Source organism: Corvus moneduloides, chromosome 30 (genome assembly GCF_009650955.1).
Source record: "Corvus moneduloides isolate bCorMon1 chromosome 30, bCorMon1.pri, whole genome shotgun sequence".
In the NCBI taxonomy this organism is placed as follows: Eukaryota; Metazoa; Chordata; class Aves; order Passeriformes; family Corvidae; genus Corvus; species Corvus moneduloides.
The window spans coordinates 1428287-1448578 of NC_045505.1; the positions used below are offsets into that span (position 1 = coordinate 1428287).

A 20292-nucleotide genomic window follows, 5' to 3' on the forward strand; every position below is an offset into this window, starting at 1 on the left:
AATCAATAATCTAATATTTTATTATTAATCTGATAACTATATTATTGATTAGATAATTATATTATTACTCTAATATTTTATGTTGAATACTTTTATTATTATATTAGATGTTATTTTTACATTTATTATACTGAATACTTTAATTATCATTTATCTTATTAATAAAATGTTTTATTATAATCAGATAATTTAAAATTATTTATATACTTGCATTATTAATCCTTTTTATTAATAATCTGATCAAAGCCCTGTGACCCTCTGGACTGTGCAGAATTACTCCACTTTTTATCATAAAAAATAAGGTTGTGCCTGAGTTAAAGCCTAATCCCTTGGATAAAAACAGGATTGTGATGATGCAGAGTGGTTTTCCTCTGGATCCTGAGGTTCACCTGGATCCTGAAGCCTCTGGGAGCCATGGAGCTGAACCCGGGTGAGACCCATTTTTTGACTGAAATACGATGTCTGGAGCTCCCCTTCACGCAGAGATTCCAAAGTGCTTCCAGACTTTGCCGTGAGGGTTTGATTCAGCCCTTTGTGGCTCCACATGGAATCATGGAATGCATTGGGATGGGAGGCAACTTAAAGCTCATCCTGTTCCACCCCCTGCCACGGGCAAGGACATCTTCCACTCTTCCAGGCTGCCCCAAGCCCCATCCAACCTGGCCTTGGACCCTTCCAAGGATAGGGAATCCTCTGGGAAATCCACTCCAGGGCCTCACCACCCACACAGGAAAGAATTTGTTCCCAGTGCCCCACCTAACCCTCCCCTCTTCCATCCCCTAACCCACCCCTTGTCCCATCACTTCTTTCCAAGTCCCTCTCCAGCTCTCTTGGAGCCCACGATGAAGGAAAATGACCTTTAAAGGTCACTTCCAATCCAAATGGTTCCATAATTCCATTGACATTCTGTGGTCATTTTTGTGGCTCTACAGCCCTTTGCAAAAGGGTTTCCACAGTTGATTTCCCAAAAATCTGTGTCTCTCCCCCTCACCCTCCTGCCACTCCCAGGACTCTTCACAGCTGGAATTATTTCCAAAAGAGAGGATCTTCCTTCCCTTCAACAGGGGAAAGAACATGAAATATCCCCAATGGGATTGGGATGCTCCAGTTATCTCAGTGGAGTATTGCTAAACAAGGGTGACATAATTAAATTGAGCTTCTTGAACAAACTTTTGAGGTAAAATCAGCTGCTCTGTGCTTTGTTAGAGCTTTTGATTGGACTTTAAGGAGGTTCTGGGAGAAATTTTGCCTCCTGTGATGAAAATCACCACTGAATAAGATCACAGAATTATGGAATATCCTGAGTTGGAAGGGACACACAACAATCATCAAGTCCAACTCATGACCCTGCACAGGACAACCCCAAAATCAGATGTTGGCCAAGAAAGGTTTGCTCGGGTACACCCCATCTCACCTTAACTTGGGACTGCAGGCAGAAAATGGGACCAAAAGTGAGATGAGATTTTGTTATTCCCAGACTTTCTGCTCCTTTCTTCATCTGCAGCTGCAGTGCCAAAAGAAAATCTACACAGGGGATCCGCCCCCAGGTTATTTAATGAGCGACTCCTGGAGGGAATGATGGATCCAAGGTGTAGCCATGTTTCCTGGCTGACTGGTCAGACCAGACCTAAAAGGGCTTGGCCCTAAACCCCCTTTTCACAGCAGACAATCTGCAATTGTCATTCGTTTCCAGTCACCTTCTTCCACTTTTTAGCTTTTTCCAGTTTTTTCCTGTGCTTGGATTGGATTTCCATGAACTCATTTATATGGAAACTTCTATCAAACATATCATCAGAGACATCAGAGTCCGGCCCTCCCTCAGACCAAAACAAACACACCAGACAGGGTTTCAAGCTTTTAGTTGCCAAGGACAGAGGTTCCAAACAGCCTGGGATGAAAAGCCCTGAGAAAGCCCAAGGAGGGAAGAGACACCGTCACAAAATCAGCATCCAGCAGAGAAGCGGGATGGAGAGTCCAGAGGTGGCTGTGCAGGAGAGCTCAGCCCATCCAGACCAGTGGTGACAGCAAGAAAGCCCCATTGCCCCCGACAATGAGGAACGGCTTCATCCCATTCCACTGGTGAGATTTTGCATCCAAGTTTTAATTGTGGGCAGCATCTCCAGAGGAACCTGAGCCACTTCCATAGGCAGACCAGTAACCCAGTCTTGGAGAAGAGCACCCTCCTCCTGACCCGCCTTCCTCAGTCCCATCTCTGCAGCTGGATGTCCTGGCTCCACAGGTCCCTCCTCCATAAAAACTGTCCCCTCCGGAGCAATCCCAACCTCCTTCCCCCCGACTGCCAGGGCTGCAGGTGCCAGCAGAGCTCGATCCCCAGCCTCCAGAGATGGAGCTTCCTCCTCCTCCATAGCCTGAACCTCCCCCATATCCAGAGTTTCCTCCATACCCTGAGCCTCCCCCATATCCAGAGTTTCCTCCGTACCCTGAGCCTCCCCCATATCCAGAGCCTCCTCCATATCCTGACCCTCCTCCACACCCTGAGGCCCCTTCTCCCCCCCCAATGCATCCACCACTGCCATAACTGGATCCTCCATGGCCTGAGCTTCCTCCACCTCCAGAGATGGACCCTCTCCTACCAGAGCCACCTCCATATCCTGAGCTCCCTCCATAGCCGGAACCTCCTTCTCCTCCACTGATGGACCCGCCGCTGCCATAACTGGATCCTCCATGACCTGAGCCTCCCCCTCCTCCTCCTCCACCACCTCCAGAGATGGATCCTCTCCTCCCAGAGCTTCCTCCTACTCCATACCCAGAGCCTCCTTCTCCTCCACAGATGGATTCACCACTGCCATAACTAGATCCACCACTGCCCAAGCTTCCTCCACCACCAGAGATGGACCCTCTCCTCCCAGAGCTTTCTCCTCCTCCATAGCCGGAGCTGATTCCTCCTCCAGAACTGCTTCCACCACTGCCAGAGCCTGATCCCCACCCTCCAGAGCTGTGACCACCACCAGAGATGGACCCTCTCCTGCCAGAGCCACCTCCATATCCTGAGCTCCCTCCATAGCCTGAACCTCCTTCTCCTCCACTGATGGACCCACCACTGCCATAACTGGATCCTCCATGACCTGAGCTTCCTCCCCCTCCTTCTCCTCCACCTCCAGAGATGGAACCTCTCCTACCAGAGCTGCTCCAACCTCCAGAGCTGATCCCGCCACTGTGGGGGCTGCACCTGCCACTGCCAGAGCCATAACCACCAGAGCTGTGACCGCCTCCAGAGATGGAGCCTCTCCTGCCTGAGCTTCCTCCACCTCCTTCTCCTCCACCAATGCACCCACCAGAGCTTGATCCTCCACTGCCTGAGCTTCCTCCATAGCCGGAGCCGATTCCTCCTCCAGAACTGCTCCCGCCACTGCCAGAGCCTGATCCCCACCCTCCAGAGCTGTGACCACCTCCAGAGATGGACCCTCTCCTGCCAGAGCCACCTCCATATCCTGAGCTCCCTCCATAGCCGGAACCTCCTTCTCCTCCACTGATGGACCCGCCGCTGCCATAACTGGATCCTCCATACCCAGAGCCTCCCCCTCCTCCTCCTCCACCACCTCCAGAGATGGACCCTCTCCTGCCAGAGCCACCTCCATATCCTGAGCTCCCTCCATAGCTGGAACCTCCTTCTCCTCCACTGATGGACCCACCACTGCCATAACTGGATCCTCCATGACCTGAGCTTCCCCCTCCTCCTCCTCCTCTACCTCCAGAGATGGATCCTCTCCTGCCAGAGCTTCCTCCAACTCCATACCCAGAGCCTCCTTCTCCTCCACAGATGGATCCACCACTGCCCGAGCTTCCTCCACCACCAGAGATGGACCCTCTCCTACCAGAGCCACCTCCGTATCCTGAGCTCCCTCCATAGCCGGAACCTCCTTCTCCTCCACTGATGGACCCACCACTGCCATAACTGGATCCTCCATGACCTGAGCTTCCTCCTCCTCCAGAGATGGACCCTCTCCTCCCAGAGCTTTCTCCTCCTCCATAGCCGGAGCTGATTCCTCCTCCAGAACTGCTTCCACCACTGCCAGAGCCTGATCCCCACCCTCCAGAGCTGTGACCACCACCAGAGATGGACCCTCTCCTGCCAGAGCCACCTCCATATCCTGAGCTCCCTCCATAGCCGGAACCTCCTTCTCCTCCACTGATGGACCCGCCACTGCCATAACTGGATCCTCCATGACCTGAGCTTCCTCCCCCTCCTTCTCCTCCACCTCCAGAGATGGAACCTCTCCTACCAGAGCTGCTCCAACCTCCAGAGCTGATCCCGCCACTGTGGGGGCTGCACCTGCCACTGCCAGAGCCATAACCACCAGAGCTGTGACCGCCTCCAGAGATGGAGCCTCTCCTGCCTGAGCTTCCTCCACCTCCTTCTCCTCCACCAATGCACCCACCAGAGCTTGATCCTCCACTGCCTGAGCTTCCTCCATAGCCGGAGCCGATTCCTCCTCCAGAACTGCTCCCGCCACTGCCAGAGCCTGATCCCCACCCTCCAGAGCTGTGACCACCTCCAGAGATGGACCCTCTCCTGCCAGAGCCACCTCCATATCCTGAGCTCCCTCCATAGCCGGAACCTCCTTCTCCTCCACTGATGGACCCACCACTGCCATAACTGGATCCTCCATAACCTGAGCCTCCCCCTCCTCCTCCTCCACCACCTCCAGAGATGGATCCTCTCCTCCCAGAGCTTCCTCCTACTCCATACCCAGAGCCTCCTTCTCCTCCACAGATGGATTCACCACTGCCATAACTGGATCCACCACTGCCCAAGCTTCCTCCACCTCCAGAGATGGACCCTCTCCCTCCAGAGCCACCTCCATATCCTGAGCTCCCTCCATAGCTGGAACCTCCTTCTCCTCCACTGATGGACCCACCACTGCCATAACTGGATCCTCCATGACCTGAGCCTCCCCCTCCTCCTCCTCCACCACCTCCAGAGATGGACCCTCTCCTGCCACAGCTGCTCCCACCTCCAGAGCTCATCCCACCACTGTGGGGGCTGCACCTGCCGCTCCCAGAGCTCGATCCATAACCACCGGAGCTCTGGCCACCTCCAGACATGGAGCCACCACTGCCTGAGCTTCCCTGTCCTCCACCTCCAGAGATGGAGCCTCTCCTGCCACAGCTGCTCCCACCTCCAGAGCTCATCCCACCACTGTGGGGACTGCACCTGCCGCTCCCAGAGCTCGATCCATAACCACCGGAGATCTGGCCACCTCCAGACATGGAGCCACCACTGCCTGAGCTTCCCTGTCCTCCACCTCCAGAGATGGAGCCTCTCCTGCCACAGCTGCTCCCACCTCCAGAGCTCATCCCACCACTGTGGGGGCTGCACCTGCCGCTCCCAGAGCTCGATCCATAACCACCGGAGCTCTGTCCAGACATGGAGCTACCACTGCCTGAGCTTCCCTGTCCTCCACCTCCAGAGATGGAGCCTCTCCTGCCACAGCTGCTCCCACCTCCAGAGCTCATCCCACCACTGTGGGGGCTGCACCTGCCGCTCCCAGAGCTCGATCCATAACCACCGGAGATCTGGCCACCTCCAGACATGGAGCCACCCACTGCCTGAGCTTCCCTGTCCTCCACCTCCAGAGATGGAGCCTCTCCTGCCACAGCTGCTCCCACCTCCAGAGCTCATCCCACCACTGTGGGGGCTGCACCTGCCGCTCCCAGAGCTCGATCCATAACCACCGGAGATCTGGCCACCTCCAGACATGGAGCCACCACTGCCTGAGCTTTCCTGTCCTCCACCTCCAGAGATGGAGCCTCTCCTGCCACAGCTGCTCCCACCTCCAGAGCTCATCCCACCACTGTGGGGGCTGCACCTGCCGCTCCCAGAGCTCGATCCATAACCACCGGAGCTCTGTCCAGACATGGAGCTACCACTGCCTGAGCTTCCCTGTCCTCCACCTCCAGAGATGGAGCCTCTCCTGCCACAGCTGCTCCCACCTCCAGAGCTCATCCCACCACTGTGGGGGCTGCACCTGCCGCTCCCAGAGCTCGATCCATAACCACCGGAGCTCTGGCCACCTCCAGACATGGAGCCACCACTGCCTGAGCTTCCCTGTCCTCCACCTCCAGAGATGGAGCCTCTCCTGCCACAGCTGCTCCCACCTCCAGAGCTCATCCCACCACTGTGGGGGCTGCACCTGCCGCTCCCAGAGCTCGATCCATAACCACCGGAGCTCTGGCCACCTCCAGACATGGAGCCACCACTGCCTGAGCTTCCCTGTCCTCCACCTCCAGAGATGGAGCCTCTCCTGCCACAGCTGCTCCCACCTCCAGAGCTCATCCCACCACTGTGGGGGCTGCACCTGCCGCTCCCAGAGCTCGATCCATAACCACCGGAGCTCTGTCCAGACATGGAGCTACCACTGCCTGAGCTTCCCTGTCCTCCACCTCCAGAGATGGAGCCTCTCCTGCCACAGCTGCTCCCACCTCCAGAGCTCATCCCACCACTGTGGGGGCTGCACCTGCCGCTCCCAGAGCTCGATCCATAACCACCGGAGCTCTGGCCACCTCCAGACATGGAGCCACCACTGCCTGAGCTTCCCTGTCCTCCACCTCCAGAGATGGAGCCTCTCCTGCCACAGCTGCTCCCACCTCCAGAGCTCATCCCACCACTGTGGGGGCTGCACCTGCCGCTCCCAGAGCTCGATCCATAACCACCGGAGCTCTGTCCAGACATGGAGCTACCACTGCCTGAGCTTCCCTGTCCTCCACCTCCAGAGATGGAGCCTCTCCTGCCACAGCTGCTCCCACCTCCAGAGCTCATCCCACCACTGTGGGGGCTGCACCTGCCGCTCCCAGAGCTCGATCCATAACCACCGGAGCTCTGGCCACCTCCAGACATGGAACCTCCACTGCCTGAACTTCCTCCTCCATATCCTGAACCTTTCCCTCCTCCATAACTTGACCCACCACTACCAGAGCTCATCCCTCCACCTCCAGAGATGCTGCTGCCCTTGGACATGGAACCTCCACTGCCAGAGCTGGATCCTCCTCCACAGATGGAGCCTCCACTGCCAGAGCTTCCTCCTCCTCCATATCCTGAACCTTTCCCTCCTCCATAACTTGACCCACCACTACCAGAGCTCATCCCTCCACCTCCAGAGATGCTGCTGCCCTTGGACATGGAACCTCCACTGCCAGAGCTGGATCCTCCTCCACAGATGGACCCACCTCCTCCAGAGCTTCCTCCTCCTCCATATCCTGAACCTTTTCCACCTCCATAACTTGACCCACCTCCTCCAGAGCTGGATCCTCCACCTCCAGAGATGCTGCTGCCCTTGGACATGGAGCCTCCACTGCCTCCAGAGCTTCCTCCTCCTCCATATCCTGAACCTTTTCCACCTCCATAACTTGACCCACCTCCACCAGAGCTGGATCCTCCACCTCCAGAGATGCTGCTGCCCTTGGACATGGAGCCTCCACTGCCAGAGCTGGATCCTCCTCCACAGATGGACCCACCTCCTCCAGAGCTTCCTCCTCCTCCATATCCTGAACCTTTTCCACCTCCATAACTTGACCCACCTCCTCCAGAGCTGGATCCTCCACCTCCAGAGATGCTGCTGCCCTTGGACATGGAGCCTCCACTGCCTCCAGAGCTTCCTCCTCCTCCATATCCTGAACCTTTTCCACCTCCATAACTTGACCCACCTCCTCCAGAGCTGGATCCTCCACCTCCAGAGATGCTGCTGCCCTTGGACATGGAGCCTCCACTGCCAGAGCTGGATCCTCCTCCACAGATGGACCCACCTCCTCCAGAGCTTCCTCCTCCTCCATATCCTGAACCTTTTCCACCTCCATAACTTGACCCACCTCCTCCAGAGCTGGATCCTCCACCTCCAGAGATGCTGCTGCTCTTGGACATGGAGCCTCCACTGCCTCCAGAGCTTCCTCCTCCTCCATATCCTGAACCTTTTCCTCCTCCATAACTTGAACCACCTCCTCCAGAGCTGGATCCTCCACCTCCAGAGATGCTGCTGCCCTTGGACATGGAGCCTCCACTGCCAGAGCTGGATCCTCCTCCACAGATGGACCCACCTCCTCCAGAGCTTCCTCCTCCTCCATATCCTGAACCTTTTCCACCTCCATAACTTGAACCACCTCCACCAGAGCTGGACCCCCACCCTCCCGAACTGCTGCTACCCTTGGACATGGAACCTCCACCACCTGAGCTTCCTCCTCCTCTGTATCCTGAACCTTTTCCCCCTCCACAGATGGACCCACTCCCACCAGAGCTGGATCCACCTTTTCCCCCTCCAGAGATCGGCCCTTTCACTCCGCTCCCGCTGGTACCACCAGAGCTCATTCCCCCCTTCACACTTTTTATGCCTCCAAAGACTCCAGGAGCTCTGGAATTGTGGTCAATGACACCTGCAAGAAATGGAAATTATGTTCAATTTATTCTTTTTACCCCCAAAAAGTCTGAGCCGGACTGGTTTAAGCATGGTGGTCATGGACTTATCTTTGAAGGGAGCAACAAGAATCTCTGTTAGTAGAGATCAACCTACGGAATATTTTCTCATTTTTCTGGGCTTTTCAGCTTTTTTTAAAACATAATTTATGTCTTATTCCACCCATGAGCACTCAGTGCAGCCCATCATTTACAAAGGCCAAGACTGTTTTTCTCTCTCCTTCAGCTTCCTCAACTATTCCACAAATTTTAGGACTAGCTTTTATTTCCTTCCCTTCTGCCCTGCATCAAGCAGACCTATGGATTAAATGAGGTGTTTCCCATTTCCTCCAAATGTGGAGGGAATTAGCCGATAACTCTAAAGTCAGTTGTTATATTAATGTGTATTCACAAAATCCCCTTTGCATCCCTTCCTGAATTAAGATGGGAGCTCGGATAGTTTGTTCCAATGATGTTAAGACCACAAAGTAGGAACAGTTTCCTTAAAAAAAACCCAGAGAAAATCCTTGGGATACTCACAGATTGTGGCCAGTGATCCTTCCTGGATCCTGTGGAGGAAAAGTGACATTGAGGTAAAGCAGCCAATACAATCAGAATTAAAATTCAGGTTAGGCTTTATCAATGATCCACAGAAAGGTGACTCCTCCCAGGCCCAATCCACTCCAGAGATCCCAGTGACAAATCCACAGACACGCTGCTTTGTCCAGGTGTTTCACCCACTTGATTTTGCCCCCACCTGTTCTCCTCCTCCTCAAGGAGTGATCGATACATGGCGATCTCGATGTCCAGGCCCAGCTTTACATTCAGGAGCTCCTGGTAATCATGGACAAGGTGAGAAAGGTCATCCTTGGCCTGTTGGAGGGCGTTTTCCAGCTCCTGGAGCTTTTTCTGGCCATCCCTGATGGCCGAGCTCCCACGGTGCTCAGCATCTTTAATGGAGTCTTGGAGGCTGGAATTCTGCAGATGGAGCAAAGGGAACGTGATCATGTCCCCTCTGTGGGGAGGACTTTATCGCCCAGCACAGGAGAACCCCCAAAATCCCATCATTTTCAAACCCTCCTGGCATTCCTTGGAAATCAAAAGGCTTTCCTCAATGACAGAACACCAAAAATACATCAGACTGGATAAATTAACACAATTAAACCCCAATATAGATCCCAAAAACCTAAATCTGCATCCTTTGGAAGAGAAAACTTCATCCCTATGTTTGCCTCCAAAGGACTGGCTGCCTCACACTGCACTAAGATCCCATGGAAAAGGATCATTAAATCACTTAGTCCTGCTGGAAAGTATCAGCTTTACCCTTTTCCTTGCAATTTCAATTTCTGGTTGGAGTCTTTGGATCTGCCTGGTGAGTTCCTGAATTTCCTGGTGACTGTTCCTCAGCTGCTCTCGTTGATTCACCCACATGTTCTGCAGGTCCTGGTACTGATGGGAAGAGGACACAACACATGTTTGGTTTCTTTTCCAACGAGGAGATTTGTGTCCCTGTTTCCCCAGTGTCCGCTCACCCTGCCCTGGTACATGGCATCCAGTTCAGCTGTGCTCTTCTGGGCCATCCCCTCATATTCCTGCCTGACCTCCTCGATGATTCCATCCATGTTCAACTCCCTGTGGTTGTCCATGGACACAATGATGTCAGTGTTCCCAACCACTGTTTGCAGCTGGGACAGCTCCTGCATGGAAAACCAGGTTAGGGATTTTAACAGTCCTTGTGATCAATCCAGACCTTTATGAGGAAAAAATGAGACCTTGTGGCCAATTTCCCACTGGAATTTCTCCACCTGCAGCACCCAGGTACCACTGTACCCTCCCAATTGTAATTTTCAAGGTCTTCCAGCCTTTGGGACTTTGAATCCTTTTCACTCAGCAAAGGCCAAGGATAATTAATTCTCCAGGCCAAAAACTCGCACCCAAGCAAAATTTCTGAGAATCACCAGAAGACATGTCCTTCAAGACCTGAGAGTAAGATTTTAATCACTCACGGCTTCATATAAACACCGGAGGAACTCCAGCTCCTGCCTCAGGATATCCACCCGGACATCAAACTCCATTTTTCCCATGTATGCACTATCCAGTTCCTGTAAAATAAAAAACAAAAACCATTGGAATATTTGCATTTTGTTGATCCAAATGCTCCACTGAAGTGCAGTTCTTGGGGTATTTCCATAAAACCTTAATTCCTGGGATCAAATAACTGCCCATGGATCTCAGATTTCATTTGAAAAGCAACAGGAACAAAGGGAAAGTGTTTAAGATGAAAAAATTGGCTGGGAAATGGGTACGACAACTGCAGCAATAAATCTGTTCCCAGGGAATATGAGAAATGGGAGAACACCATTTTTATTCATTCTTCTAATAAAAAGTTGCCTAAATACTCTCTTCTCAGATAGTTCCGAGCCATCTACAGACATTATTTAACATAATAACAATATTCCACCTGGATTGAGATTGAATGAATAGGAAAAACCGGCACTTTTTAGATATTTGTCCTACAAAGGACCGATTCATTCTCTACAGGAAATAATTCCTCCTCAGTCTTGTTCTGCTTTTCAGTTACTTCAGTTAAAATTAGACAAAGCTCAGCAAAAACTTCAGCTTTTGAAAACCTTGGCAACCACTCAGATAATGTTTTATTTCTGAGGCATTGATTTTGCTCAGGGTCTCAGGTTAATTCACCTTTTTAAGCTCCACAAACTCCTCCTCCTTGGACGTGCGTTTGTTGATCTCCTCCTCGAATCTGGAGGAAAGAAGGAGGTAGATTATTATCTATTATCTATTATTAATTAATCTGTTTAATTAATCTATCCATTATCTTTCATTATCTATCTTAATTTTTAAGTCAAGTCGATCAGTAAACAATGGAATCACCCAAAGATTGAATGTGTTGAGTTTTCATTTTACTGCAATCGCAGTTCCTGGCAAGTGCAAACCCTCTGCAAAAAGAGGCACTAAAACAGCCCAAAAAATGGGGTCAATACAGATCAGCCCTAAATTTAGTAATTCTGAACTAAACTTCCCATTTTTCAGAGCTGTGGATGGACATAAATTATCTAAGGCAGAAAAGGTGACAACTCTTCCCAACCTGACCCCAAGCTCAGTTCTGTCCCTCCCCACCAGGGCCCCACAAGTGGAATCCTGGATCACTCACTGCTAGAGAGGAGAAAGGAGAGGAGGAGTCTGGGAAGGAAAAGGAGTGGAAGAGATCATCACAAACTTTGATTTTCCTCTCATTTTTGGGAGTTCAACCCTCACCAAACTCTTCCGGCATCAAAGACAAGCCCCGTAATTCACCTGCAGCAGAGCGGAGCTAAGAGACTCCAAACTCCTGCAGACGCAAAGCTGAGCTTTTCCATCCAAGGCCACAGTGACCATCACCTGGGAAAATCCCAGCACCTGTTTTCCCATATTTGTGACCATTCACCTGTTTTTATAATCCTCAACAAGCCGGAGCATGTTGTAGGCTTCGGGATCCAGCTGCTCCTTCTGGCTCTGGAGCGTCTCAAGCTGCCGCTGCAGGTTGCTGATGTAGGACTGGAAGAAGTTGTTGATGTTCCTGCTCTCCTCAGGGCCAGAGCTTTGCTGCTGCAGAAGTTCCCACTTGGCCAAGAGTGCCTGATTCTGCCGCTCCAGACATTGAACCTGGAAGGGAACACAGTTCCATTCGTGGAAGTGCCCAAGGCAGGTTGGATGGGGCTTGGAACAGAGTGGTCCAGTAGAAGGTGTCCCTGCCCATGGCAGGAACTGGATGAGCTTTAAGGTACCTTCCAATCCAAATCACTCCACGATTTCTATAATACTGACCAGGTGATAACCTGGACACCCAAAAGTTTGGGAGAGAAAGAAAAAGTCACAGACACACTGATTTTTCAGGACTATGGAATCTTAAACCTCCTGAGTGTAACCAGCACCTCCTGTTTGGTAAAACAGGTAAACTCTGAAGTCTCCACATGTAACAGAGAGAAGTAGAGGCAGAGACACCTCCTAGATACCACCGGGGTGGAAGAGCTTTCGTGCCTGGTTTGAGAAGAAGCAGAAGAGAAGACAAAAGTGGAGAGATGGAAAGTCACAAAAAAGGTGAAGATGGACCACCTAGAAGAGGGCAGGGCTTCCAAACCAAGGAGTGACTTGTTCAATAATTCAGAGAACTTGAATTCACTTGCAATTTCTGGCAAGTGCAAACCCTCTGCAAGAAGAGGCACTAAAACAGCCTCCTCTTGCAAGGTTTGGCTTTGCTTGAGAAAAAAAAATACTAACTCATCAAGATGTCCAAGTCCATCACCCATTTTTCCTGCTGGCATCAACAACCTCCAGGCACCGGAATATAGGGATATATATTCCCAGCAAACCCCTTTCCTCAAAAGAGGACTGAGTCAATGTGCTGGTGACATCCCAGCAGTTTATTGTCCTGCCACAAAAGACAACTCCAAGATCTTTATCCCGGGGCAAAAAGTGATTCACACAGCAGCGTTTACAGTGGCCCATCGGGAGCTTCACACCAGCCTGCAGGAATTCAGCCAGTGCTGAGATTTTTGGAGGGAGAAGATGGAACATAAAAGTGTCCCCGTGACTCACACCCACCTTGTACCTCCCCCCTTCACAGATAACAGGACAAACAGAAGCCAGGACTCACCTTCTCGATGAATGATGCGAATTTGTTGTTGAGAGCTTTGATCTGCTCCTTCTCATCCGAGCGCGCTCGCTGGAACTCAGGGTCCACCTGGAGCTGTATTGGCCTCAGCAGGTTGGTGTTGACATGGACCTCCTCAATGCCTCGGAGAACTCCAGCCTGTCCCAATCCCTGTCCAGCCCCTTGTTCCCCTACTCCAAGACCTCCTCCGAGCACCTCCCTGCCTGAAACTCCTCTGTAGGTGCCACCAAGCCCTGTTTCACCACCTTGAAAAGCTCCCACGAAATATCCTCTTCCACCAAAGCCCCTCTCAGGTTGTCTCCAGCCACCAAACCCAAGGCATCTCCCATATCCTACTCCTTCTCCTCCGTAGCCTCCACCAGTATAGACATTCCTGAACCCTCCAAGGTTGTGGAGGCTCCTGCTGCCATACCCTTGCCCAAACCCTCCAAATCTCCTGTCTCCACCTCCCAAGGTCCCGCAGTGAGCAGAAGAAGAACTGAAACTCCCTTCCCCATATCTGGAGAAATATCGTCTCATGGCAGCACTTCCAGGTGGGAAAGCCAGTGGAGGAGGTAGTGAAACAGGAGGAGAAATCAGAATGAAGGATCCTCAGCTACTCCGGGGGAGTATGGAAGTTCTCCTTTATATGTTTTGGAGGAGCTCATCTCCATTCCGTGGTAATTAGCAGGTCTCTAATGTTGTTATTGGGTTTGGTTCATCAGGCAGCAATTAATGGCTGCCCGGAGAGGTCAGATAAACACCAACACCGGTGGGGCAGTTGTGAAATTCCCCAAATCCTGCCTGACTCATGAGCCTTGCTGACGGATCTCCTTATCTCATTAGCCTCCATCCCTAATTAAGTTACCCCTGCTCATCCCACAGCCCGTTCTCTCCTGTATTTCCCCACCTCTTTTGGCATTTCAAAGGGCACAAGACCTTGGTGGGCCTTGGGGGCGTCTGACCTCCCTTCACCACATCACCAGGAGCACCTACTGCACCTTTTGCTTCCCATTCCTGTTCTTCTCTCATTCCCAAAATATCCCAAGAGCAACTTTTGCTTCTAATGGGGAAGATGCATCCGTCTCCCCATCTCTGTGCCAGACTCCACCTTTCCAACATTCAGTGGCCATGGACATATGGAAAAGCATTTGAGAGCCAAATCCTGCTGCTGGCAGCACCACTTGGAATCTCCAGCCTGGATTAATTTCTTGAGAAGACACCGAGATGTGGTTCCTCCAAAACCACCTCTGGAACCACTTCCCCATGGGAAGAACCTCCTCTTTGTCCCCTACACAACTTTAGGAGGAGCTGGACTTCACCTGGCAGGATCCTCTTCCTCCCAAAGCAGCTGGAGGAAGCCAGGCTGGGAATCCATCTGTTATGCAGAGGTTCTGTGGTCAGGGCTGGGCAATCCTGGCTCCATTTGGAAAGTGCCTCATAAATCGCCTAAATTAGGGGTTTGTAGCTAGAGGTTATTAAAACAGCTGGAATATCTCAAGCTGGACAAGACTTTGGATGCTCAGTGAGGCTTTTCTCACAAGGAAACATAGTGTTTTCCAGGAAAACAGCTGAGAAATCCACTTTTCCCTACCAAAATCCTCTACCTCACCTTACACCAGGAACAGCCAACCAGTATCTCAGACCTTCCTTCTGTGCTAATTTTGTAACTAAATTTTACTCATTATCTACATTTCCCGAAGAAATTCAACCAGATTTCCAGCTGAATTCCCCCTTTTTATAAATCTGTATAAAAATCTGATTTGGATTGAGAATTCTGTTTCCTGCAGGAATTAATTATGGTGAACCTTAAAACATGGTGCAATTACCAGGATTTTAAAAGCGGGGGAGAGGGGAGGGAATTCCTGAAGGAGACTGGAAAGGTTGGAGCCAGGTGGGGGTCGGACTCTTCTCCGAGGTCATGAGTGACAGGATGAGAGGAAATGGCCTCAAGTTGTACCAGGTTTAGGTTGGATACTGGGGGAAATTCCTTCCTGGAAAGGGGTGTCCAGCTCTGGCATGGCTACCCAGGGCAGGGGTGGAGTCCCCGGCCCCGGAAGTGTCCAAGAAATGCGTGGATGTGGCACCTGGGGACATGGTCAGGGCTGACCTTGGCAGTGCCAAGGGAATCACTGGGCTTCGTGATCCCAACCTAAATGATTCCATGATCCTGAAGGGCTGGTGCTGGCTCCGATGCCATTGCCCTCTACCCCCCGCCTCTTCCCACTTTGCAAGCGCCTCATTCCAGAGCTGCACTGGGCAGCACTCCAGGTAATCCCCATGGATCATGGAAGGAAGTGTTGTGACCCTGGAGAGTGAGCACCCACAGCTCCCTGTGGAACACCAGTGAGAGAGGTGTCCATCACAATGTCGTGCCCTGTGCAGCAGCTGAGCGAACCAGGCTTGAATTCTGAGCTTTCTAGGGCAGCTGGAGCTCCGAGCCGGTGGGAGGAGAGCAGCCATCCCACCCCACGTGCCATAATCCGGAGTGTGGGCAGCTGTTGTGATCGGAGGTGGCGCCGGATCAGCCTTGGCAGCACATCCCAACCACACCTGGACCTGTCGAGCTGGCTCCAGAAACAGGGATGCATCCCAAGAGGTGTCCACGCATCCTGCGGATGAAGGGGAAGCTTCCTGTGATTTCTTCCTCTTTCTGACATAGCTGGGACAAAGGGATCACAGGTTCATCCATCATCCTTCCCAGGGAGATGGATTTTCATGGGATCAGGGTGTTATGACCACAGGGTCAACCTAGCTCTTTGTCTTGGGGACTTTAAGGATAAATTTAAATTCCATTCCAAAACTTGACCCATTAAAATTGTCTGCCTGGGCCACTTGTGCAGCTGTAGGAGCAGGCACTGAGGGCCCTCATGTTGTTCCCCCCATCTGGAACAGTCTCTGGGGCAGGCGGGGAAGGTGGGGAAGTTTCTCCCACCTGGAAAAGCCTCTGAGACAATGACACTTTTTGTGGACAAAAAGGGAACCAGGAGAGAACCAGGATGGTCATGTTGGAAACATCCAGAAATTCAGAGACAGACCCAAACTGGAGCTTTTTGAGCACAACTGGGGCAGGAACCTGCCAAACTCCACCACTCTCATCCACCTCTGTCCACCTTAACCCAAACCCTAAATGGGAATAATAAATCCCAGTTCTCAGGCTGATACTGAAGAAAATGCCTCGACATGCCCACAGGATCATCAAAACCAGCTCAAAATAAGGTCATGGAATGCTCTGGGTTGGGAGACCTTAAAGCTCATCCAGTCCTGCCGTGGGCAGGAACAATTTCCACTATCCCAGGCTGCTCCAAGCCCTGTCCAACCTGGCCTTGCACACTTCCAGGAATGGGGCATCCTCTGGGAAATCCATTCCAGGCCCTCCTCACCCTCACAGGGAACAATTCCTTCCCAATCTCCCATCCAGCCCTGCCCCCTGGCAGTGGGAAGCCATTCCCTGTGTCCTGTCCCTCCATGCCTTGTCCCCAGTCCCTCTCCAGCTCTCCTGGAGCCCCTTTAGGCCCTGCAAGAGGCTCCAAGGTCTCCCTTCCACCAGACCAGGTCACTCCAAGCCCCATCCAACCTGTCCATGACCAGAGATGAGGCAGCCATAAACTCTATAGAAAATAAAAATAAAAAGAACTAAAAGAAAAAGGGGGAAAAAGTAACTACAGAAAACACAAACCCTAAAATTGCTAAAATCCTGTGGTTGTCTGGTTGAAAACCAGATCTTAAATATAAATAAAGGATCTCTAAAAACCCCACTGGCAGGCAGAGTGAATAAATAAGGATATCAATGCACCTCTGACTATTAAAGAAGTACTGTCAGAGCCGTACAGTAGCACATGAATAAATCCAGTATTTAAATTTAATAACTGTCCCAATGAAGGAGATAAATGAGCACTGAGAGAGGTCCTGATCTCCAGCTTCCTAAATTCCTGCATAATTAGGGTCCTCAGTCACTTGGAACTGGGGCTGGAATAACACAGACACACTCATAAAAATGCCTTTAGCCCGCAGACTTTCTTTTTCTCCCCCCCTCTTTCCCTGGAATAAGCACAACCTCTCCCTGTGCTCAGCGAAGGCAGCAAGAACTTGGAGAAGAGAAAAAAAAAAGGAGAGAAATGTCAAAAACCTCATGATTTTTGCAGAACAAGAGATGAAATGTTGGTTCTCTCCCAAAGTTTATCCTATTTTAAGCCTGAGGTTTCCCAGCTGCAAGAACATATTGTCCTAATGATACAGATATTCCAAAGTGGATCCCACATTCATCATTTAGGGGACAGGGAGACCAGATGGAGTTTCCTGCACGCAGAGCTGGGTGAGACTGGAAGTTGCTATTAAACCACAGGAAAAAATCCCTCTGATTTTCCTTGATTCTGAATATTCCTCTATCTGGGAATGTTTAGAATTCCATGAATTCTCAAGACTTTGTGGTAAGTAGTGAAGTTTCCTGGTGAGAAAACAGTTACTGGAGAGGGTTTAGGAAGGCCCTAAATGGAAGGGATTTGTCCTGTGCAGACAGACAGAGCTCAGGTGGTTGGGAATGGTTTTGGTGGGGGGACATCTTCTCTTGCCTTGGTTGAGCAGCAGCGCTTTATGGAAATGCTCCATTGGAATGGGCAGGATCCAGGGCAGGAGTGGAGGGAGGGGAGGGCGCAGTGCTGGACGCTCCAAATAGGGCAGATAAGGAGGAACAGGACCCATCACTGGGTCACTCCATCAGGAGCTGCTCCAAATGGAAGGAAGAGGCCGATGGACCACGGAATTCCAGACCAGGGGGAACGACTCTGCTGCCACAGAGGAATTTTGTTTGTAGGGGAAGGAGGACACAAGTAGATGAAGTGGAGATCAGGATCTCTGAGGTGGCACAGAACAACCTGGGCGAGGTTGGAATAAAGTCCAAGATCCAATGAGAGTGAGGAGAGGAGATCAGCGTGGGAAGGGCTGGAAAGCCCTCAAAGAGCAGGAAGAGCTTCCCCAGATCCAGAAACATCTGTGCAGGGAATGGCCACAACCTTTCCCTGTGGTCAGCAAAGGCAGAAGACTCTGAAAGGACGAAGGAAGAGAAATGTCAAAAACCTGGTGGTTTCTGCAGAAGAAAAGGTGAAATGCCCTGGCGATGGCTTCAGACTGGAATTTTGACGTTGAGGAGGCCACAGGGAGCTTGCAGGGCAGATTCGACCCAGGGTGGAGAGGGAGGCCACCAGCTCCAGGGTCAGACAGTCCAGGCATTGTGTTTCTGAGGGAGGGGGGCTCTGGGGAGGCTCATTTAGAGACCAACAACCCGAAATCTGACTTTAACTTGTGATCCCGTTAACAAGGGACTGATGGCTCTTTTAATCTCTTTTAATAAATGGTTTGTGATTTGGGGTTGACAGGAAGGTAAACAAGCCAATAATGTCCTCAATAACACCCTTGATATTAAATCATCAATTCAGAAAATAACAACATAATTGTGATATTGGTTAATCTCCTCTTTCCCTGACAATAATGTGAAAGTTTATTAATTAAATTGAATATAATTTGTGAATACACTGAATTAATTTTTCTATTGCTGTTACTATTAACAATGGTGGCAAGTGGATGAAGGAGAAGCTCATTAATTTTTTTTGCTTAATTGGCTAATGCCAAATATCAGCCTCTGATCCCTGAGATCTCCGACAGGCTGATCGTGTCCCGGTGCCTCCACACACAGCTGATGCCCTCTGGCTCAGGCGGGAGGTGCTGGAATAAGGCTGAGAGAAAATCTCCAAAGGGTTTCAGGAGGAGGAGGTGGAGGACGAAAGGTACAACCTGCAGAGAAAAAAAAATTAAAATAAGGGGGAAAAAAGAGGATGAGGAGGAAACTGGGTTGAACTCCAGGTTAAAAGCACAGGGCGACATGAGATTTTTATCTGTGTGCACCCGTTTCTCAGCAGAAAAATGGTCAATGGATGTGGCAGTCATGATATAAACTGATTTTTATTTCTATTAGGGCAGGATTTTGATGAGGACCTCCAGGTGACCCAGCAATCAGAGCTCTCAGGAATGGCCTCTCCAGGGGTTTGGAACCTCAGGAACCTCTTAGCTAGGCCCCCAAGGTAAAGAAGCGTCTGAGAGTGTTCAGCAGCTTCAAAAGCTGTTGTGTGAGTTGAGAACGATTTTAATCACATCCTGTCCCACAGGAAGTTGAAACAGCTGGAGATAATTCTGGCAGATGTTCCAAATCTGGTAAACAAGGTGATTACCGACCTCGCAGCGAAGTGGGTCCACTGCTGCCTTCCCGGGGTAGCGTCACCAGCAGGAGGGTGACCACACCCAGTTCCACCGGGGCTGCACTCCAAGCCCATAATTAGCCCAATCAAGACGATACTTTGTGATCAATTGAGTAAATCCCTCTATTGATGGATCCGAATTGCTGTCATTTCCTCTGCAGCAGCAGCAGCAGGAGCAGCCAAGAAGGCAGGTGCAGAAAAAGCTGCACAAAAAGCACTAAAACTCAGATGGTTCCAGAGTAAATCTCCTGCCTGGGGAGGGAAAGGTCTGAGCATGGGCTGGGGAAGGCCAATTAAAGGGCTTTGACAGGTGTAGAATCAGGGAATATCTTGAGTTCTGGAAGGGACACACAGCGATATCAAGTCTAACTCCTGGCCTTGACTAGGAGAATCCCAAAAATTCCACCATGGGCCTGAGAGCATTGTCCAACACAGGGAGGACCTGGAGCAAGTCTGGAGAAGGCCGTGGAGCTGCTCCAAAGGCTGGAGCCCCTCTGGAGCCAAGCTGGGAGAGCTGGGGGTGCTCACCTGGAGAGGAGAAGGATCCAGGGAGAGCTCAGAGCCCCTTCCAGTGCCTAAAGGGGCTCCAGGAGAGCTGGAGAGGGACTGGGGACAAGGGATGGAGGGACAGGACACAGGGAATGGCTTCCTGAGGGCAGGGATGGATGGGATATTGGGAAGGAATTGTTCCCTGGGAGGGTGGGGAGGCCCTGGAATGGATTTCCCAGAGGATGCCCCATGGAAAGCAATCCAGGTGAAGGGCTCAGCTCCTTGGCCGCCAGCCCAACCTTTACTCCAGGGGGTCACAAACACCTGCAGAGCCCCACCAAAAATGGGAGAACTCATTCAGAGAGAAGTTTTGTGGGGGAGGAGGGAGGGAGGCAGCTCCAAGGCCCCCAGGACTGGCAGGAGGTCCTTGTCCAAGGCTGACACAGAGTGCACTTCCCATTTCAGCTGATTCTGGCCCCAAATCAAGCCGTGAATGG

The 20292-nt window shown here is 51.3% G+C and overlaps 1 protein-coding gene across 50 annotated transcripts; it reads right to left on the minus strand.

Moving 5' to 3' along the window:
- Positions 1-1842: 1842 nt before the first annotated feature.
- On the minus strand, positions 1843-13671 carry LOC116436718 (keratin, type II cytoskeletal 2 epidermal-like). 50 transcript variants are annotated; one of them, XM_032094028.1, is made up of 21 exons: positions 13059-13671; positions 11850-12067; positions 11105-11165; positions 10411-10506; positions 9937-10101; positions 9728-9853; positions 9162-9382; positions 8945-8973; positions 7885-8385; positions 6874-7722; positions 6385-6549; positions 5896-6225; positions 5406-5736; positions 4854-5246; positions 4515-4640; positions 3933-4205; positions 3575-3680; positions 3411-3499; positions 2847-3101; positions 2412-2573; positions 2167-2375 (listed from the first exon to the last, which is right to left on the minus strand). In XM_032094028.1, exons 1-21 carry the CDS (start codon positions 13593-13595, stop codon positions 2201-2203), a joined length of 5208 nt encoding a protein of 1735 aa, XP_031949919.1. In that variant the 5' UTR covers positions 13596-13671; the 3' UTR covers positions 2167-2200. The 50 variants fall into 50 exon arrangements, with proteins under 50 accessions (XP_031949914.1, XP_031949944.1, XP_031949927.1 ...); XM_032094033.1 differs by having other exon boundaries at positions 2167-2570; positions 2967-3101; XM_032094034.1 differs by lacking the exon at positions 2847-3101 and adding an exon at positions 2721-2756 and having other exon boundaries at positions 2167-2570; positions 3324-3499.
- Between the last annotated feature and the right edge of the window lie 6621 nt (positions 13672-20292).

Coding starts and splice junctions, on each gene's coding strand:
- LOC116436718 (XM_032094020.1), bottom strand. CDS start 13,595: ATGAGACGATATTTCTCCAGATATGGGGAAGGGAGTTTCAGTTCTTCT. Junction 9,383..9,727: donor TTGAAATTGCAAGGAAAAGG/GTAAAGCTGATA, acceptor CTCCATCTGCAG/AATTCCAGCCTCCAAGACTC. Junction 3,672..3,788: donor AGGAAGCTCGGGCAGTGGTG/GATCCATCTGTG, acceptor CAGGTCATGGAG/GATCCAGTTATGGCAGTGGT.